The sequence below is a fragment of the Macaca nemestrina genome, chromosome 8 (assembly GCF_043159975.1).
Source record: "Macaca nemestrina isolate mMacNem1 chromosome 8, mMacNem.hap1, whole genome shotgun sequence".
NCBI classification, from domain to species: domain Eukaryota; kingdom Metazoa; phylum Chordata; class Mammalia; order Primates; family Cercopithecidae; genus Macaca; species Macaca nemestrina.
In genome coordinates, this window is record NC_092132.1 from 134,729,632 (window position 1) to 134,749,356 (window position 19,725).

The following is a 19,725-nucleotide window of genomic DNA, read 5'->3' on the forward strand; positions in this document are numbered from 1 at the left end:
TTTCTATGCTGTTCCACTGGTCAACCCCTGTGTCATTGCTACCCTATCTTAATTACTAAAGCTTTAAATTAAGTCTTGAGGTCAGCTAGGTCAGTCTTATCCACCTAATCAGTTTCTGGAAGGTATATAAAGTCATGCAACCACTCTGGAAGCTAACTTAGCATTACCAAGTTGAACATGTCGTTACCTAATTATATACCTTGCCTCCTAGTTGTACACCTTAGTGTTTCTCAAGCTGTGAGTCTTCATCTACAGGGTCATGAGTTTCAACCAGAAACTTTCTGTTCTGCAGAAATACTTAATTTTTGAAGAAGTCTGGGCTAGATTTTTTTTTTTTTAAACAATTTGTTGTAGAAAACTTCAAACATACACAAAGTAATCTGCTCCAGCACCACTGGTTGAAAAGTCTTTCCTTTCCCTATTGAATTACTTTGATGCCTTCATTGAAAATCATTTGATCAAATCTATGCAAGTCTATTTCTGGATTCTCCATTCCTATGTCAATATTTTGTCAACTCTGTCTTGATTATTATGCTTGTATATTAAGTCTTGTTATTATGTAGTATAACTCACTTAGGTGTGTCTTTTTTAAAACTTTTGACTATTCTAGATTATATAGTATTTCCACTTACATTTTAGAATCACTTTGTGAACTTCTAGCAAAAAACCTCCAAAAACCATGAAGTCTACCATAATTTTGGTTGAAATTGCATTGAATCCACAGATGCATTTGGGGAGAAATGGCACCATAATAATATTGAATCTTCTGATCTGGAAACATGATCTGTCCATTTTCAAAAATCTTTAATTTTTCTCAGAAATATTTTGTGATATTCAAAGTGGAGGTTTTGCATATCTTCCATTAAATTTACCTCTAAGTATTTTATGTTTTTATGACGCTATTAGAAACAGTATCTTAAAAAATTCATTTGGTAATTGCTTATTAATAGCATACAAATTGAATTGATTTTTTATACACTAAAATGTCTTGGAACTTTTATTTTTTTTGAGACAGGCTCTCACTCTGTCGCCTAGGCTGGAGCGCAGTGGTGTAATCTTGGCTCACTGAAACCTCCGCCTCCCAGATTCAAGTGATTCTCCCACCTCAACCTCCTGAGTAACTGGGATTAAAGGTGTGTGCCACTACACCTGGCTTATTTTTGTGCTTTTAGTAGAAATGGGGTTTCACCATGTTGGCCAGGCTTATCTCAAACTCCTAGCCTCAAGTAGTCCACCTGCCTCAGCCTCCCAAAGTGTTGGGATTAGAGGCGTGAGCCAGTGTGCCCAGCCTTGCGAATTTGTGGAGATTCCCTCAAGTTTTCTACACAGCTAAATATGTAACTATGTTAGTTTTTTTGTTTTTGTTTTTTGAGACAGGGAAATCTTTCTCTGTTGCCCAGGCTGGAGTGCAGTGACGCAATCATAGCTCACCACAGCCTTGACCTCCTGAGCTCAAGCGATCCTCCTGCCTCAGCCTCTAGAGTAGCTGGAACTACAGGTTCACACCACTAAGTCTGGCTGATTTTTAAATGTTTTGTAGAGATGGGATCTCACTTTGTTGCCCACGCTGGTTTGGGCTCCCTCAAGCAATCCTCCTGCCTCAGCCTCTTAAAGTGCTGGGATTACAGGCATCAGCCGCCATACCTGGCCAAAATATGTAACTGTGAATAAAGGTAGTCGTATTTGTCAAATCTTTATGCCTTTATTCACTTTTCCTGCCTGCTGTACTGCCTAGAATCTCCAGATTATTGAACAGAAATGGTAAGGGCAGACATCCTTGTATTGTTTCTAATCTTAGTGGGGGAAAGCATTCAATATTTCATGGTTAAGTTTGATGTTAAAAAACAGTTTCCTTCTATTCCTAGTTTGCTAAGATTTTTGTTATCCTGAACTGATATTGAATTCTGTAGGCATCTATTAAGACAGTCATGATTTTTCTCCTTCTATCTGCCAATGGAGTGAATTACACTGATTTTTTTGTTTGTTTGTTTTTGTTTTTGTTTTAAGACAGAGTCTCGCTCTGTAGCCCAGGCTGGAGTGTAGTGGTGCAATCTCAGCTCACTGCAACCTTCGCCTCCCAGATTCAAGCGATTCCTGTGCCTCAGCCCCCAGAGTAGCTGGGATTACAGGCGCCTGCCACCATGCCCGTCTACTTTTTTGTATTTCTTAGTAGAGATGGGGGTTCCACCACATTAGCCAGGATGGTCTCGATCTCCTGACCTCGTGATCCTCCCGCCTCGGCCTCCCAACGTGCTGTGATTACAGGCGTGCGCCACCGGCTGATTTCTGTATGTTCAAACGCCTATGCATTCCTAGTATACTTGGTCATAATAGATTGTCCTTCTATATTGCTGTATTCAGTTTGCTAATATTTTGTTAAGGATTTGACACCTATTATAGTTCATGATGGACACTGGCCTTTCAAGTTCTTCTCTTGTGATACTCTTGTTTGGTTTTACTATCAGGGTTACTGTGTCAGCCTTTAAAAATGAATTGGGACTCTTCCTCTATTTTCTGATAAGAGTTTGTGTAGAATTGGCACTATTTCTTCCGAAATTTTTGATAGAATTCACCAGTGAAGCCATTTGAACCTGAATTCTTTGTGGAAGGTTTTTGATAACAAATTTAATTTCTTTAATAGCTAAGGGAACATTCTGATTTATTTTCTTTCCTTCTTTCTTTTTTTTTTTTTTTTTTCTTCCAGAGTCTGGTTGTGTTGCCCAGGCTAGAGTGCAGTGGTGTGATTTCGGCTCATTGCAACCTCTGCCTCTCAGGTTCAAATGCTTCTCCTACCTCAGCCTCCTGAGTAGCTGAGACTACAGGTGTGTACCACCACCTCTGGCTAATTTTTATATTTTTAGTAGAGATGGGGTTTCACCATGTTGCCCACACTGGTCTCGAACTTCTAGGCTCAAATGGTCTGCCCTCCTTGGCTTCCCAAAATGCTGGGATTACAGGCATGAGCCACCATTCCTGGCAGAACATTCTGATTTTCTATTTCTTTTTTGTGTCAATTTTGGTAAATTGTGTTTAAGAAACTTTTTCATTTCATCCAAGTTGTTGAATTTATTGGCATAAAGTTTTTCATAATGTATTATTTTACTGTCCTTTTGATTGCAGTAGGATTTGTAGTGACATTCCCTTTTTCATTTCTGATATTGGTAATTTATGTTCACCTTCCTTCTGATCGATCTTGTTAGGGGGTTATCAGTTTTATAATATTTTTCAAAGAAAACTTCTAGTTTTATTAATGTTCTCTATTTCATTGATTTCTGCTCTTAGCATTATTCTTTCCTGTCATCTATTTTCTTCAGGTTCAATTTATGTATCTTTTTCCAACTTTTTCTTCAGGTTTAATTTATGAATCTTTTTCTAAGCAACTTAGATCAGTTGTACGTTTCATTTTTCAAGCAACATGAAGCTTGAGCTGAAGCTCAGAGTGGTTTCAGAGGGATATGCTGACAGATACCTCCTCATTAATCATCTACACATTTTTCTAGAATTGTAAAGATAGGAAAAAAGAGTTCAGTGAAATTTGTCAAAGAGATAACAAACTCAGGAAGTGAAGAGAGCTTTGGAAGAAAGACATTTACAGCTGCTCATGAAATCAGAGCCAAGGAAAAACGTGGAAAGGGATTAACGTTTTATACAATTTGGCAAGCCCTGCAGCAGTATTATCTCATTAGGAACTGTAAAACATTGTTCAGCCTTGGGTCCTAAAACTATTTTTCTTTTCTTTTTAAATTTTTTTAAGAGATGGGGTCTCACTACGTTGCCCAGGCTGGTCTCAAACTCCTGGGCTCAAGCTATCCTCTCGCCTTGACTTCTGAATAGCTGAGATTACAAGTGTGAGCCACCGTGCCTGGCTTTCTAAAGCTATTTTTACAAAATAATAATAAAACATGTCACTGTACCTTTTCTGAATTTGGGCTTTACTTTTGAGGGTTCCTCCTGGGATTTGCCTCCATCTTGAATGGGTAGTACCATGTAGCACATCAGATCAAGGACTTTTTCACATGTCATCTAAAGCGGAAAAGACCAAAAAGGAACTAACTTGAAGCTTTCTGAACTGAAATCAGATAAACAAAGGACCAAAATATTTGCAGCATACAATCAGGCAGTGTGTCCATGGAGGTCTGTATTTCTGCCTCTTTATGTGATCATTACCACTGCTCAGCAGTCAATACAGAAAGAGTAAACAATAAGACTCAAATCTATGTACTAGACCTTTGAGGGAACAATAACCCATTCTTTGCTATTAAAAAACAAAACTTAAAAATTAACCAAGCATTAAGTACTGAGGTGTTCAACAGCACAGCAGCAGCCAAAAGAAAGATGTCCCTGCCTGAAAGATACTAACTCACTGCATAGAAAAACTAACACAGAAAACATGTAGCAGAGGTCTAAGGGGTATGATCGAGAGCATAAGTTAAAATGCAGGAGAAAATACGCACAGGAGAAACTAGCAGGAAAAGCTTCAGGCAGGAAGGTTATCTTGACCTAAGCCTTAAATAGAGGATTTGGAAGAAAGCAGAAAAGAGGCCTTTCAAGCAGGAGAGAAAGACACGGGGAAGGGCTACGTGTGGGTTCAGGTGATTTACTTGAGGGCCAGAGGTTTGGTCTAGGACAGAGATGAGACACTGGACGGATGCGGTGCTAGTGGAGACGAGCCTCGAGAGCCTCTGTGCAGGCTGGCCTTGATCCAGACAGTCTGCATCACCGTTCCCCCTCTATCTACTCAAATTCTCCTAACAACAATCAGATTCCATGCAGTGAGTCTTTTATCTGTGTCAAGCAAACCCTTTTATTCTCTATTTTCCAGAGGAGGAAGTGGAGCTTTTTTTGTTTTGTTTTGTTTTATGCAAAAGGCCAGAGACATCTCTGGGTCTCTGGGTAATTTTTTTTTTTTTAATTTTAAGTTCTGGGATACATGTGCCGGACGTGTAGATTTGTTACGTATATATGTGTCTTGGTGGGCCGGGCGCGGTGGCTCAAGCCTGTAATCCCAGCACTTTGGGAGGCCGAGACGGGCGGATCCCGAGGTCAGGAGATCGAGACCATCCTGGCTAACATGGTGAAACCCCGTCTCTACTAAAAAATACAAAAAACTGGCCGGGCGAGGTGGCGGCGCCTGTAGTCCCAGCTACTCGGGAGGCTGAGGCAGGAGAATGGCGTAAACCCGGGAGACGGAGCTTGCAGTGAGCTGAGATCCGGCCAGTGCACTCCAGCCTGGGCAACAGAGCGAGACTCTGTCTCAAAAAAAAATAAACAAATAAAAATATGTGTCTTGGTGGTTTGCTGCACCCATCAACCCATCATCTAGGTTTTAAGTCCTGCATGCATTAGGTATTTGTCCTAACGCTCTCCCTCTCCTTGCCCCCGACCCCCTGACAGGCCCTAGTGTGTGATGTTCCCCTCCCTGTGTCCATGTGTTCTCACTGTTGAACTCTCAGAAGCGGGGATTTAAACCCATGCTTCCCAGCACTTTCCATGTTGTGGCACACCCTGAAAGTAATTTGTGTGTGGCTGCTCAGGGTTGGCAGCAATTGACCTTGGGTGGCCCCAGCAGCCCTGGGTCATGGCTGACTGCCCCAAAGGCTGCAGGATCCATATATTGGCACCTCTAGAACCCACCTAGGCCCACAGGGTTATGAAGCTCTAGTTTAGAGAGATGGGCAGCCTGGTAGTTGAAAACTTGAACTCTAGAGTTGGATAGGCCCGGGTAAGGTAAGCTGCCAATGTCACAGAGCTGGCCAGGACTTGTATTCCAGAGCTATGAGCTGCCATCCTTCGATGCCCATCTCCAGCCAATCTTTTCTATAAATCTTTCCTTGACTCTTTGGACCCAACAAAGAAAATGCCCTTCCCCGAATGTCTATTGTGCCTATGACTGAGGACTACCAACTAATATTTGTTTTTTTTCATTGTCTTATACAAATACACTTTTTTCCCTAACTCAAACCATATGGCCCTGAATGCAGGGATCCCATATTCCCCACACTCTGCTTCTACTCCCCAGCCAACAGCAGGGTTCAACACTGAGCACCAAGAAAGCCAACACTTCAATTAAGTGGAATGATGAAAGCAGTATTTTAGAAAGCGGTGACCATAATTTTATAGGGTTGGAAAAAGGGTTATAGGCCAAAAACTTAGTTAAAAGGCATGGATTTGGGTGGTGACAATAGAAATACAAGGTAATATAGCAAAGAGATTAGTATCACACTGGAAGAATCAAAAGGATTTGCTAGAGTAGGAGTCCACGAAGACTTGACAGTTTTGTGTCTAAGGGCCAGTACTATGGTCTGAATGTCTATGTTCCCACTGAAATTTGTAAGTTGAAACCTAACCCCCAATGTGAGGGCATCAGGAGGGAGAGCCTTTGGGAGGTGAGTGGATGATGACAGCAAAACCCTCATGAATGGGATTTGTGCCCTTATCAGAGAGACTCTCGAGTGCACTCTTGTCCCTTCTATGAACTAGGAAATGGGACCTCACCAGACACTGAATCTGCTGATGCCTTGACCTTGCACTTCCCAGCCTCCACAACTATGAGAAATAAACTCCTTTTGTTTACAAGCCTCCCACTTTTTGGTATTTGGTTATAGCAACCCAGGCAGACTAAGACAGCCAGAGAACTAAGGACACTTACATCTGGACATATTGAGTCTGGGCTAAAGACGGGAAGGCAGGAATCAGGTAAGTCCGACATTGCCCATAGGTCTAGTAGTTGATATACTCAGAGGATGGAACTAAGCCCTCAAAGGGAATGAGTCTGTCTTGTTTAATCTAGACGAGTCTGTCTTGTTTAGTAGTTTATATTCCCCACTACAATGAAGTAGTACGCGGTAGAGCTAATTCTACGTGAGATACGTGTGTCGGTGTAAATACGTGCTGCCTTTTAAGTTCTTGAAAGGAATTAATTAAAACTTAGAGTTAAGTAACTGATGGATAATTATATAAATAATGGTGGAAAAGCATTTTCAATTTTGAATGCTCTACACATTCTCCAACTGTTCCTTTCTAAAGATCATCAGGACAAATTAATAATCATATTTCAGAGTTCAAGTTACAAAAAATTTAGGGTTTATAATCACAAAGTGATCACCAACATATAGAGAGGTGAGAAGAAATCAGTTTGTTGTGTTATGCTGTGGCCTTGAGTTTATACAGTCCTTGAATACACAACAACATGGTTATCATTTTAATTAAATTAAAACACTTATTGTACTGTGGTAGGTGTCATGAGAGTCCAAAGATAAAAACACAGTCACCACCCTGTAGTAGGAAGGGCTCAAAACCTCCTGGAGGAAACACACTCATTTATAAATCTGCTCCTGCAATACCCCTATCAGGTGTTATCACCATTTATTTTATTTATTTGTTTTTTTTGAGACAGAGTCTCACTCTATCGCCAGGTTGGAGTGCAGTGGTGCAATCTTGGCTCACTGCAACCTCTGCCTCCTGGTTCAAGTGATTCTCCTGCCTCAGCCTCCCAAGTAGTTGGGATTACAGGTGCCCGCCACTACACCCAACTCATTTTTGTATTTTAATACAGATGGGGTTTCACCACGTTGGCCAGGCTGGTCTCGAACTCCTGACCTCAGGTGATCTGCCAGCCTCAGCCTCCCAAAGTCCTGGGATTATAGGCGTGAGCCACCGCGCCTGGCATGTTATTACCATTTAAAGAGAGAATCTGAGATTTGAGTAAGCTAAATATAAATCCTCCATTTCCCACTTAATAATGGCCTTGTTTTTCCAAGTACAATGGAACAGGCAAGAGTGTAATAATAATAAAAAGAAAAATAATAAAAAGAAAAATCCTCCAACAAATGGAACAATGAACAAGAAACTTAAAATGTACTGATGCCTTATTTCAGGGAAGCTGTAGTAAAGAGAAAATTAAGTAAAACAAAATCATTGTGATGTTCACTAGCAGATTAAGTAATAAGTCTAGGCAGAAAGATCAAATTGAAACAAACGTGCACTGAATGAAAAGCCACGCTAGGAAAGGAGAAAGCCCAGGTGGCCCCATGCACCTGTGGCCAGCATGTGTGCAGTACTCACCCTGTACTCCCCTAGTGCAAAGTGGCACGTCGCCAGCTGGATGAGTGCCCTCTGATGCTCCAGGGTCCCCTGCCCTGTGATCTGTGGCTGAGAAATGGATCCCTGGAGAGCTGCTAAGTGATGCAGGCTGGCTATCGCCTTTTTATATTGACCCTAAGAAAGATGGAATAGAAAGGAGGGGAAAAACATCGCCATTAAAAAAATAAATTTAAAAAATGCCCTTAACAGAGTTCATGAAGCAACGAACAAGCAACTTACAAAGATGGTAGCTTGGTTCCATCATCTGAGGAAGAAATGGAGACTTGGCAATAGAACCAAATCAACTTAGTTAAAGCCAGGTGAGAGTTCTTTATGGCGGTACTTTATAAGGATGGAGATTTTTCTTTCTGGTCTTAGGTCTTAAGACTCAAGAAAATAACCAAGCCCTTTGACCCAGCACATTCTGGATATAACATTTCTTTAGAAATATTTTACTACAAGCACCACTTCTCCTTTATGAAGGATGGAAGCAGCAACCTGCCCATTCCAACAACACCTCATTCGTGAATTATCGACTCTCTCGGTTCTAGGTCTAAGATGCTGGAGAACAGTACAGCCAGGCAGACTCCACCAGCACAGAGAGAAGGAGGGTGAGAAGTAATCCTCTTTTACCGAAAAGTAACAGAGAGGTGTGATTGGATATACCAAAAGTAACACAGAAGGTACAGGCTTGTCATTTTGAAGTGTTTGTTTCGTTTTGTTTTTGATATAAGGTCTCACTGTCACCCAGGCCAGAGTGCAGTGGTGCTATCATGGCTCAATGCAGTCTTGACTTCCTGGGCTCAAGTGATCCTCCCGCCTCAGCCTCCTGAGTAGCTGGAACTATAGGCACATGCCACCACACTTGGCTAAGTTTTTTATTTTGTAGAGACAGGGTCTCACTATGCTGCCAGGGCTGGTCTTGAACTCCTGGGCTCAAGCAATCCTCCCACCTTGACCTCCCAAAGTGCTGGGATTGCAGGCGTGAGCCACGGCACCCGGCCCAGAGTTATTTTGAAAGGAAAATGGACCATACCCCCTCAGCCACTGAAGACAGAACAGGTGGCAGCAGGCAGTAGACTAGCCCAAGAGGGAACATGACACATTCTGCAAGGGAAAGCTGGTTTGCCACCATAGCCATCCTGTACAGACACAGGTACCTAAAATATGTGTAATACGCTACCTGATAGATGATCATATCGGTGAGGAAGATTCTTAACCAAAGCCAAGTATCCGTCTTCCAGGCCAAGCAAATCCTTGTAAATTCTGAGTGAGAAGTCAAGAACAAATTTACCAAATATATGTAGTGCAGACGCAGAAAACAAACAAATCCAGCAAGAGAGAACAGACACAAACTACCAAAAATGCACAGCAAGTTTGACTTTGATTTCTAAAATACTGCTCTAGAATTTCAAGTAGAGAAGAAACACACAACACTTATCAGTAATACACAAGCAATATTTTGCAGACGCTAACAACTTACTGAGCACATACCAGGTGCCAAGAACTATTTAACGTGCTTTCCATGCATTTCTTCATTTATCTTTTAAACTACTTTGCTTTCCCCAAAACAAGGTCCCATTTTATTTTTATTTTATCTTATATTTAGAGACATTCTCTCTGTCGCCCAGGCTGGTAGTACAGTGGCCCTAACATGGGTCACTGCAGCCTCGACCTTCTGGGCTCAGGCAGTCCTCCTACCTCAGCCTCCTGAATAGCTGGGACTACAGGCACATGCCACCATACTTGGCCAATTTTTGTTTTTGTTTTTTTATACAGACGGGTTTTTGCCATATTGCCCAGGTTGGTCTCTGACTCCTGAGCTGAATGATCCACCTGCCTCAGCTTCCCAAAGCGCTGGGATTATAGGCATGAGCCATCTTGCCTGGCCCATTTTATTTTGACCTAATTAAAATAACAAACATACAATGACACTAAAAGGTTTTATTCATTTAAAAAAAAATCAATTTCTAACTAAAGGAAAGATCCCTTCTAGAATTGTCACATATGTGTTCACAATCCCACATGTAACAAAGAGAAACTGAACAGTGCTAAGTTTACTTAGAAAAGATGACACAGCACATCTGGCCAAGGGCTCTGTATGACACATGACTGCAGCCAGGGGATGAATGTCCACGGGCTAAAAGTAAAATAAGGGGCCCCGATTCCAAAGTGTAGTAAAGTAATCCCAGCACTTTGGGAGGCCGAGACGGGCGGATCACGAGGTCAGGAGATCGAGACCATCCTGGCTAACACGGTGAAACCCCGTCTCTACTAAAAAATACAAAAAACTAGCCGGGCGAGGTGGCGGGCGCCTGTAGTCCCAGCTACTCGGGAGGCTGAGGCAGGAGAATGGTCTAAACCCGGGAGGCGGAGCTTGCAGTGAGCTGAGATCCGGCCACTGCACCCCAGCCTGGGCGACAGAGCAAGACTCTGTCTCAAAAAAAAAAAAAAAAAAAAAAAAAAAAAAGAATACCTTAGTTAGCAAACAGTTAGTGATTTCTAAGCAATGTCAAAATACCCAGCATACTCAAAGGAAAATAGGCTTCCTATAGTTTTTGGATTTTGAGTTTTTCAAGACAATGGAGTTAATGCGGATAAAAACAGCAATACGGCCAGGCGTGGTGGCTCATGCCTGTAATCTCAGCAGTTTGGGAGGCTGAGGCAGGCAGATCACGTGATCAGGAGTTTAAGAACAGTCTGATCAACATAGTGAAACCCCATCTCTACTAAAAATACAGAAAATTAGCCAGGCATGGTGGCACGCGCCTGTAATCCCAGCTACTAGGGAGGCTGAGGCAGGAGAATTGTTTGAACCCAGGAGGTACAGGTTGAGGTGAGCCAAGATCACGCCATTGTACTCCGGCCTGGGTGAAAAAGAGTGAGACTCCATCTCAAAACAAGAAAAAAAGAAAAAATGCATGAACTACTGTAATCAACTTAATTTGCCATGAGTGACCTGACATTTCAAGTAGCATAATGCTTTTATATAAAACATTAAACAGCACCAATGACATGTGCTTTCTTACCTTTGTCAAGGAATTCTAGGGAATAGAGCAACTCCCAGCTCTCCCTGGCCAATTTAAAGCTTTCTAACACTTCAATGGAGTTAGCAAGTTCGGCTTTATTGACTACAATGTGACGATTTCTTCCTTTCGCCGAACAGTCTTCATCGTCTGAACTCTGCTTAAAGAATGTGGAGAACGTGGTTAATTCAGTTATAAATATAGTCATATATGAAACCATATTATTGCTGCCAGTTTTGCTCATGATATGAATTTTATATCAAAGGATACCACATACATACAATTTTTTTGAATTTAACAATTTAGCTTTGAAAATTAATTTTTTTTTTGTCTTTATACTCTCACACATTCCATTTTTACTTTTAAAATTGAGTGAATTTTTTTTCTGATGCTAAATTCTTATGTTTGCTTGTGGTGGTTTTGGAGCAAAGTTTAAAAATATCAATTTTATGAAAGTCAAAATTTAGATTTTTACCTTGAGAGACACAGCTTAAAAAGGACCTGTTTATAGTTTACTCTTTTTTTCTAATACGTGACATGATTTAATTGACTTCCAAATAATGGTTTGTCAGGTACCGGGATAAAATTAAAGCTCGGGGCCGGGCGTGGAGGCTCACGCCTATAATCCCAGCACCGTGGGAGGCCAAGGAGGATGGATCACTTGAGGCCAGGAGTTCGAGACCAGCCTGGCCAACGTGGCGAAACCCAGTCTCTGATAAAAATACAAAGTCAGCCAGGCATGGTGGCACGTACCTGTAATGCCAGCTACTTAGGAGGCTGAGGCACAAGAATCGCTTGAGCCCAGGAGGCAGAGGCTGCAGTGAACAGAGATCGCACCACTGCACTCCAGCCTGGGCGACGGAGCAAAATTCCATCTCAACAACAACAAAATTAAAGCCTGCGTCTTCTAAGAAATGATGTCAGAGAATAACTGTTAGTTATCTTTGGTTCACTGCGCATGACTCCCCTGCGCTGGTCACCCCTCTCTCGCTCTCCTCACCCGGTGCAAGGTCCTCGTCAGAAAGTACGTTTGTCTGCACTTACCTAATAATGCCCTCTGTATTTTACAATACAGATTTCTACTTTTCTTGCTTTTCATCTCAAGTAATATAAAGCCCTCAGAAAAGAGAGGGCTACAGAGCAAGGCAATTATTGGAAATACCGCTGGGTAGAGTCAGATGCTTTGCCAAAAAAAAAAAAAAAAAAAAAAAGGTAAAGGTAAAACAGCTCCACTGAATTTTATTTTGCTAAGAATTTTCTGAATCTTTTAGTCCACCTAGGTCATTTTACTGATTTAATGACCCAAATTAAATTTTTCCTGCAGATCTTTACTCCACTAAGATCGTTTAAAAATACGCTCAACTATTGTCACTAAAAGCTTCAATCCTCAAGCTCATCTCAGGTAAGACAGGCAGGAAGCTGTCATTCCCTCCCTCCGCTGCCCACCTTTCTCTCCACTTTCTGAGCTTGGTATCTTCCTGCTAGTCCCTGTGCTTGGCAGCCTTACCCTACCCCACCGTTCTGCTCCATGTTCTTATCTTCCCTAAGTAATGTTTTTGCATTAGGAAAAACACACCCTTTCCAATCAAAACCTATCTACCAGGCCAGGTGTGCGGTTCACCCCTGTAATCCCATCTATTTTGGAGGCCAAGGTGGGAGGATTGCATGAGCCCAGGAATTCAAGACCAATGTGGGCAACATAGACAGACCTTGTCACTACCAAAAAAACACCCCACAACCCTATCTGCCAGGTACTGTTTCATCAGGGGCCTGTTCTTTGCCTAGTAATGGCAACCTAATATACACGAACATGCATGGCGCTAGTGCTGCAGCTTACGGAATGGGACTAGTGAGTTCCAAATGTTTTTAAATTTAGAGAAACTGATTTTGAAATGTGCAAGTACACTCTGAAGCACTGAGGGTATTCTCTGAAGCAAGAATGCACCAAGTGGGGGACAGATGCCCACAGGAGAGGCCCGTCCCAGCACCAGCCACTTGTGACGTCACACGTGCCTGTGATGTAAGCTGGCTGGAGAACTGATGTGGGCCGCCCCCCAACTCCAGTTGTGGGTTACCACCAGGGGCCAGTGTGATCAGATATCCTAACTACAAAAAGGAAGTCGGGAATCTGGATTGTTATGAGAAATGCTAGGTTTCTATTTTTTATTTTATTTTATTTTTATAGACAGGGTCTCCCACTGTTGCTCGGGCTGGAGGGCCGTCGTGTGGTCATCACTCACTGGAACCTTGAACTCCTGAGCTCAAGGGGTCTTCTCATCTCAGCCTCTGAAGCAGTTGGGATGACAGGGGCATGCCACCAGCCAGCTAGTTTTTTTTTCATTTTTTATAGAGATGGGGTCTCACTATATTGCCCAGGTGGGTCTTAAACTCCTGGGCTGGTGATCCTCCTACCTTGGCCCCCCAAAGTGCTGGGATTACAGGCGTGAGCCACTGCACCCAGCCTGGTTTCTAATTTTTAAATGCTAGGTTATTTAAACAAACAAAACACTGAGAGCAAAGCAAGATATCTCTGAGCTGAGCTCATGGGCCTTTAAGGTCTGGACCTACATCAGGTTGGGGCAGACTCAGGGATAGAGTGAAAATCAGGATGAAATCAGTTAAGACCATGAAAACAAAAATGGATGGAAATCCCACAGTGGGTGGAAGGCCGGGTTATGAGAACAGGGCTCGCTAGATGAGTGCTTGACAGGCCAAAAAAAAACCGGAAGGAAGAACAGCTGGGCCAGGTTTAAACAGCCATCCCCTAGCCTGCACGCCAAACCCAGGAGGGACCCATGGGAATTCCCTCCTTCACCAGATGGTCGCCACACACCTGCTCCAGCCCAGGCACTACTCAGATGCCTGGCGTATGGTACAGGACAAGGCAGAGAAAACGCTAGGCCCCACGGAGCTTGTACTCTAGTGAAGAAGTAAACCAGTCAGTGAATAAACAAGAAAACACAGATAGCAAGGAGGATGCCGCAGAGAATTAAAACAGAGGAATAAAAAGAGACCCGGACAGCTACTTCAGATGGGTGTTCAGGAGCAGCCTCAGAGGGAGACTCGTTTGGGCTGGGACCAAGTGACAAGGACCTAGCCGCGCACTGATCCGAGGGAAAAGCACTGGAACCACAGAGCACAGCCTTGACAGGCAGAGGCTGGGAGGCAGGGACGGTCTTGGGGCACTGCTTGGTCAGGTTAGAGGACTGACGATTCTTTACGTTCTCGGGCTTCTTGCATCTTTGTGCAAACTTTTCCCTCTCAACAAAATCTACCTCCCAATTCCAACTGACAAAACCCTTCATCTTTCAGCACTGATTTCAGTGTTGACCTCCTTCATGTAATCTTTTCTGCATCTGCCCACAGGCTGTTCTTGCTGCCCTGCACACCTCACAGCTTTCCATTCTGAGGCCAGTACCCCACACTGCACCCTGCTCTAGAGGTGTGATGCCATGTTGGTTTTGTTTTTTAAACGGAATCAATGCCATTCAGCCAAAACATGTGTAAGGAACGTATACCGTGGGTTCTCCACCTCATCACTGACCTTTTGGTCAGTACACCGTGAAGTACTCAGCAGCATCCCTGGCCCCTCCCCACCAACCTGTGACAACCAAAAATGTCTCCCAGACATTGCCAAATGTCCCCTAAAGGGCAAATCACCTCCAGTGGAGAACCACTGACTTAGTAATTATTAATATATCATACAATTTTAAAACCCAAGCTTTATCGATTTAGCTCCAAAGCCATATTTTACAAAGATCCATCTCTAGCAAACCGTCCCATCCAATCTGTTAATAAGTATATTTGAAAGCCTTACCATGGTTTTTTCTCTTCCTTCAGCTAGTTTCCTCTTTTTATGGATGTGTTTATTACGATCAATTTCTACATCACCATACACGTTCGATACATCTTCGAGAAGAACCAGTGGAACTTGGCTCGGGGCATTAGGACCTAAGGATGGGGAAAAACACCAACACCTACAAACGCAGCAAGGAGGCCGGGCGCGGTGGCTCATGCCTATAATCCCAGCACTTTGGGAGCCTAAGGTGGGTGGATTGCCTGAGCTCGGGAGTTTGAAACCAGCCTGGGCAACATGGCGAAACCCTGTCTCCACTAAAAATACAAAACATTAGCCAGGCATGGTGGCAGCGCCTGTAGTCCCAGCTACACGGGAGGCTGAGGCAGGAGAATTGCTTGAACCCGGGAGGCGGAGGTTGCAGTGAGCCGAGATCACACCGCTGCACTCCAACCTGGGCAACAGAGCAAGACTTAAAAACTAAATAAATAAATAAATAATTTAAAAATGCAGCTAGGAAAAGGATACTTAAAACAAGGGAGAAGCTTACTCAACTGTCTTGACAAAAGTCATTAAAAATATGTTCAGTGTGATCTCAATTAGGTAAACAAACAAGTAGATGCACAGAAAAAAAAGACTGTAAAGATATATACCAAATTGTTAAAGACTTCCTGTCAGTAGTGGAATACAAGTGACAGTTCCTTCTTTGTATTTGTTATGTATCTGCAAATTTTTTATAATGATCATGAGTCATTAAAGTACCATAAAAAGACTACCAAATTATACTTACATTATAGTTACAAATTCCAAACAAAATCTAAATATATGTGATATTATAAGGCAATACATAAAAACAAATGCTGTATTATACTGGAAGGATTGTGGGTGATTTCACTCTTATTTCCAGTTTTCAAATTTTCTACAGTATATTTATGCATACACTCTATATATAAAATGGATATTTTACTGAATAAATCTTTGCCTATTGTGATGTCTTCATGAAATCTACTTAAATATGTTGTTACATCTACTGGTTTTTTCTTTTTTTTTTTTTTTAGATGGAGTCTCGCTCTGTTGCCCAGGCTGGAGTGCAAGGTGCGACCTCAGCTCACTGCAGCCTCTGCCTACTGCGTTCAGGTGATTCTCCTGCCTCAGCCTCCCAAGTAGCTGGGATTACAGGTGCTCTCAATCATGCCCGGCTAATATTTGTATTTTTAGTAGAGATGGGGTTTCACCATACTGGCCAGGCTGGTCTCAAACTCCTGACCTCAAGTGATCCGCTGGCCTCACCTCCCAAAGTGCTGGGATTACAGGCATGAGCCACCATGCCCAGCCTGCCGTTATTTTCAAAATAGTGGCATTTGATATCTGTATTTAGTTGTGCAGTACCATTATGCCCTTTGATATAGAAACTTTTAATGAAACATACTTACATAAAAACTACCAATTAAGCCAAACTGAACAAAACCAAATCACCAACTATAAAAAGGACTGGTACCGCCCCACAGTTATTCGGATCCAACAATAGTGGATAAGCACTTTCATCTTCCTTACCATCCCCACAGTATGAACCGGCTTTTTGGACACTGTAAAATTTTCAAACCAACCTTGGAAGAGAGACGGCTGTATGCTGTTGACATATTGGAACGCATTCTTAAAGAAGACCAGCATGGTGGAATACACCACTTGGTTTTTGTATTTCGCATGTGCTTCACTATCAAAGTTGTTCATGTATCTGCAGAGATCCTTCATTCTATGCAAAATATCTCCATAGCTTCTAAAAAAGAAGGAATGATGAAACTTAGTCGATTACTCTGGGCTGGTCAGCAAAAAGTCTAAAGGAAAGCTCTGGTGGTACCATTACATGTACCAAATGTTGCTGTAGGCATGTAAAACTATTCTTTATTGTCCAAGATAAATGGTAACTTTTCCCTTCTGAATTAGGGTAGTGATCAAGATTTCATGACACAAACATGCTAAGTAGTTTTTCTCTGAAGTAGCAAGGAGAGGTTCAAACACAACATCGTCTTAAGAGTTCATATTTCAGTAAGAAATCTGTTTTTTTTTTCTTTTTTGGAGACAGTGTCTCACTCTGTCACCCAGGCTGGAGTGCAGTGGTGTGATCTTGGCCTATCGTAGCCTTCGCCTCCCGGCGAAGTGATTCTCTCACCTCAGCCTCCAAAGTAGCTGGGACTACAGGCACGCACCACCATGCCTGGCTAATTTTTGTATTTTTAGTAGACATGGGGTTTCATCATGTTGGCCAGGCTGGTCTCAAACTCCTGACCTCAAGTGATCTGCCCACCTCAGCCTCCCAAAGCACTGGGATTACAGGTGTGAGCCACTGTGCCCAGCCAGAAATCTTTTGATAAAATGAAAAACCATCCTCTTTTGCATAAGTATTGAGTGTCACAAAATTTGCCCAAAAACTATACCTATGCATTATATAGTTTTAAAAAAGCATGTTTTCATTTTTATAAGGATCCAAAAGAATCAATAGGCAATTCTGGAAATAAGCTATTTATTACCGTCTTCCTTTATCCATCTGCCATTCACATCTCATTCCAACAACATTTAAAATCTTAAACAACCTCTCCCAAGGGTCCACGATCTGGGATGATTTTTCGGTCAGCCCTTCTATTATATACTTCTGAGAGCTACGTTTGCTAGGTGACATTAAATCAGATGTATCCTGGGCACCTGAGATGGAAGAAAAAAGGAACCTACAATTAACATTATGACTTGTTGTTGACGTGGTACCTGATGAAGAAAGTCTGACTCCCCATGAAAATGCACAGAGCACCGAATTCCAACACATTTATGTTTTGCTCAAGGACCGACAACAGGCCACTGGTATAAGCAAGAAGTAATTTCCACTACTTCATCATGATACATGTATAATGTTCCATGCAATAATGTTACAGCTCAGCCAGAAGACTGTTTTGATCAAGGGGTGGCACTGCTTCCAGAAAAGCCTCATCTTTTAACTCTAGTATTTTTTTCTAGATACCATCTTTTGAAACACTCCCAAACTGGTAAGTATCCAGAGGAGAATAATCAGAACATTGAGGGGTTTCTGAATTTGCAATTTTACTAAAGCCTATTTAAATAAAAGTACAGGATATTCCTCCTTACCTTGATGCTGATTTTCTGTTTGAGTAGACCTAGTGACATAATTGATATAAAATTCAGCTGCTTTGTTCAAGTACTTATATAATAAATTGGCAGGCAGTCGAACATCATGGTTGTTAATTATTAGAGGAAGGACGTCACAAACTGTTGGAGGAGAAAAAGAAGAAATAAATTAATTAGGTTATCTACCCTAGAGTTCCAACAGATACAAAAGCTTTGAGAGTTCATTTGATGTAGTATCTAAAATATATAGGGGGAAAATCCCTTATGACTCATGTATTCAAAATGTGCTGTGCAGAGAGAGACCAGTAGCTGGAGTCAGGGAGGAAACACACGGGCAGTTCTACGCTGTGGGTGAGGGTGCAGTTCTTCCATTGAATTCAGATGCTTCTTGTTTTTTTTTTTTTTTTTTTTTTTTTGAGACGGAGTCTCGCTCTGTCGCCCAGGCTGGAGTGCAGTGGCCGGATCTCAGCTCACTGCAAGCTCCGCCTCCTGGGTTCACGCCATTCTCCTGCCTCAGCCTCCCGAGTAGCTGGGACTACAGGCGCCCGCCACCTCGCCCGGCTAGTTTTTTGTATTTTTTTTTAGTAGAGACGGGGTTTCACCGTGTTAGCCAGGATGGTCTCGATCTCCTGACCTCGTGATCCGCCCGTCTCGGCCTCCCAAAGTGCTGGGATTACAGGCTTGAGCCACCGCGCCCGGCCGAATTCAGATGCTTCTTTATTATTATGCTTCATACTTACATATACAGTTATCATATTCTTTCAGAGGTATCAGATCTTACATAACGGAAGTTTAGAAGTTGTTTAAAATGCTTTTTTTTTTTTTTTTTTTTTGAGACAGAGTCTCGCTCTGTCACCAGGCTGGAGTGCAGTGGCATGATCTCGGCTTACTGCAACATCCACCTCCCAGGTTCAAGCAATTCTCCTGCCTCAGCCTGCCTAGTAGCTGGGACTACAGGCATGCAACACCACGCCCAGCTAATTTTTGTAGTTTTAGTAGAGACAGGGTTTCACCATGTTGGCCAGGATGGTCTCGATCTCTTGACTTCGTGATCCACTCACATCAGCCTCCCTAAGTGCTAGGATTACAGGCATGAGCCACCATGCCTAGCTAAAATGCTTTCTAAATAAAAAAAAAGAACTTAAATGCCATAACACATAGAGCTCCTTGGCCTTCCATATATGAGCTTATCCCTGAACCAACACTTACCCCAGCATATTAACTTACCATAGAAGTAATAGAGAATACAATTTTCCTTACCAAATAATTTTCTAAAGCAGTTCACAGGAGATTCTTGTTCTTCAATAGTTTCAGCCTCTAACAGTGCCTCCCCAAGGCCAACCTATTTCAAAACAAAATTAATCATTTAAATGTGTTACAGCGTAAGTTGTCAGAACTATATGAAGTAATGGGTTCTTTTTTTTTTTTTTTACTTATCACAGTTTGTGTAATCAAACTTATCTGAGAAACAAATAATCACATTTTAAAGACTAGAAAGTAAAAGAAGGCACCAGCCACACACCCTAGAAGGCCAAATTCACCTGAACATCTGACCACTCTGTCTTGGTTATTCTCTTCAGAATTAGCAAAATTCTAATTAACGATTAACAAGAATTAACAAAATGTCTATAGAAATGTAAAGGAAGCACTGGAACTGGAGGCAGAGATTTTCTAAGAAATAAAGAA

At 42.2% G+C, this 19,725-nt stretch overlaps 1 protein-coding gene across 4 annotated transcripts in view; it reads right to left on the minus strand.

Annotated features, from left to right (window-relative positions):
• LOC105482122 (integrator complex subunit 10) overlaps positions 1 to 19,725 on the minus strand; it is a 35,688-nt gene that overhangs the window by 10,957 nt on the left and 5,006 nt on the right. For 2 of the 4 annotated variants that reach the window (XM_011742071.3, XM_011742069.3), the window contains exons 5-13: positions 19,300 to 19,381; positions 18,040 to 18,180; positions 17,433 to 17,604; positions 16,512 to 16,681; positions 14,926 to 15,059; positions 11,112 to 11,265; positions 9,266 to 9,348; positions 8,065 to 8,217; positions 3,915 to 4,023 (exon numbers count right to left, since the gene is read on the minus strand). In XM_011742071.3, the coding sequence (XP_011740373.1) occupies positions 3,915 to 4,023; positions 8,065 to 8,217; positions 9,266 to 9,348; positions 11,112 to 11,265; positions 14,926 to 15,059; positions 16,512 to 16,681; positions 17,433 to 17,604; positions 18,040 to 18,180; positions 19,300 to 19,381 (1,198 nt within the window). Of the gene's footprint in view, positions 1 to 3,914; positions 4,024 to 8,064; positions 8,218 to 9,265; positions 9,349 to 11,111; positions 11,269 to 14,925; positions 15,060 to 16,511; positions 16,682 to 17,432; positions 17,605 to 18,039; positions 18,181 to 19,299; positions 19,382 to 19,725 lie in introns of all 4 variants that reach the window. The other 2 variants (XM_011742070.3, XM_011742068.3) reach the window with 1 other exon arrangement.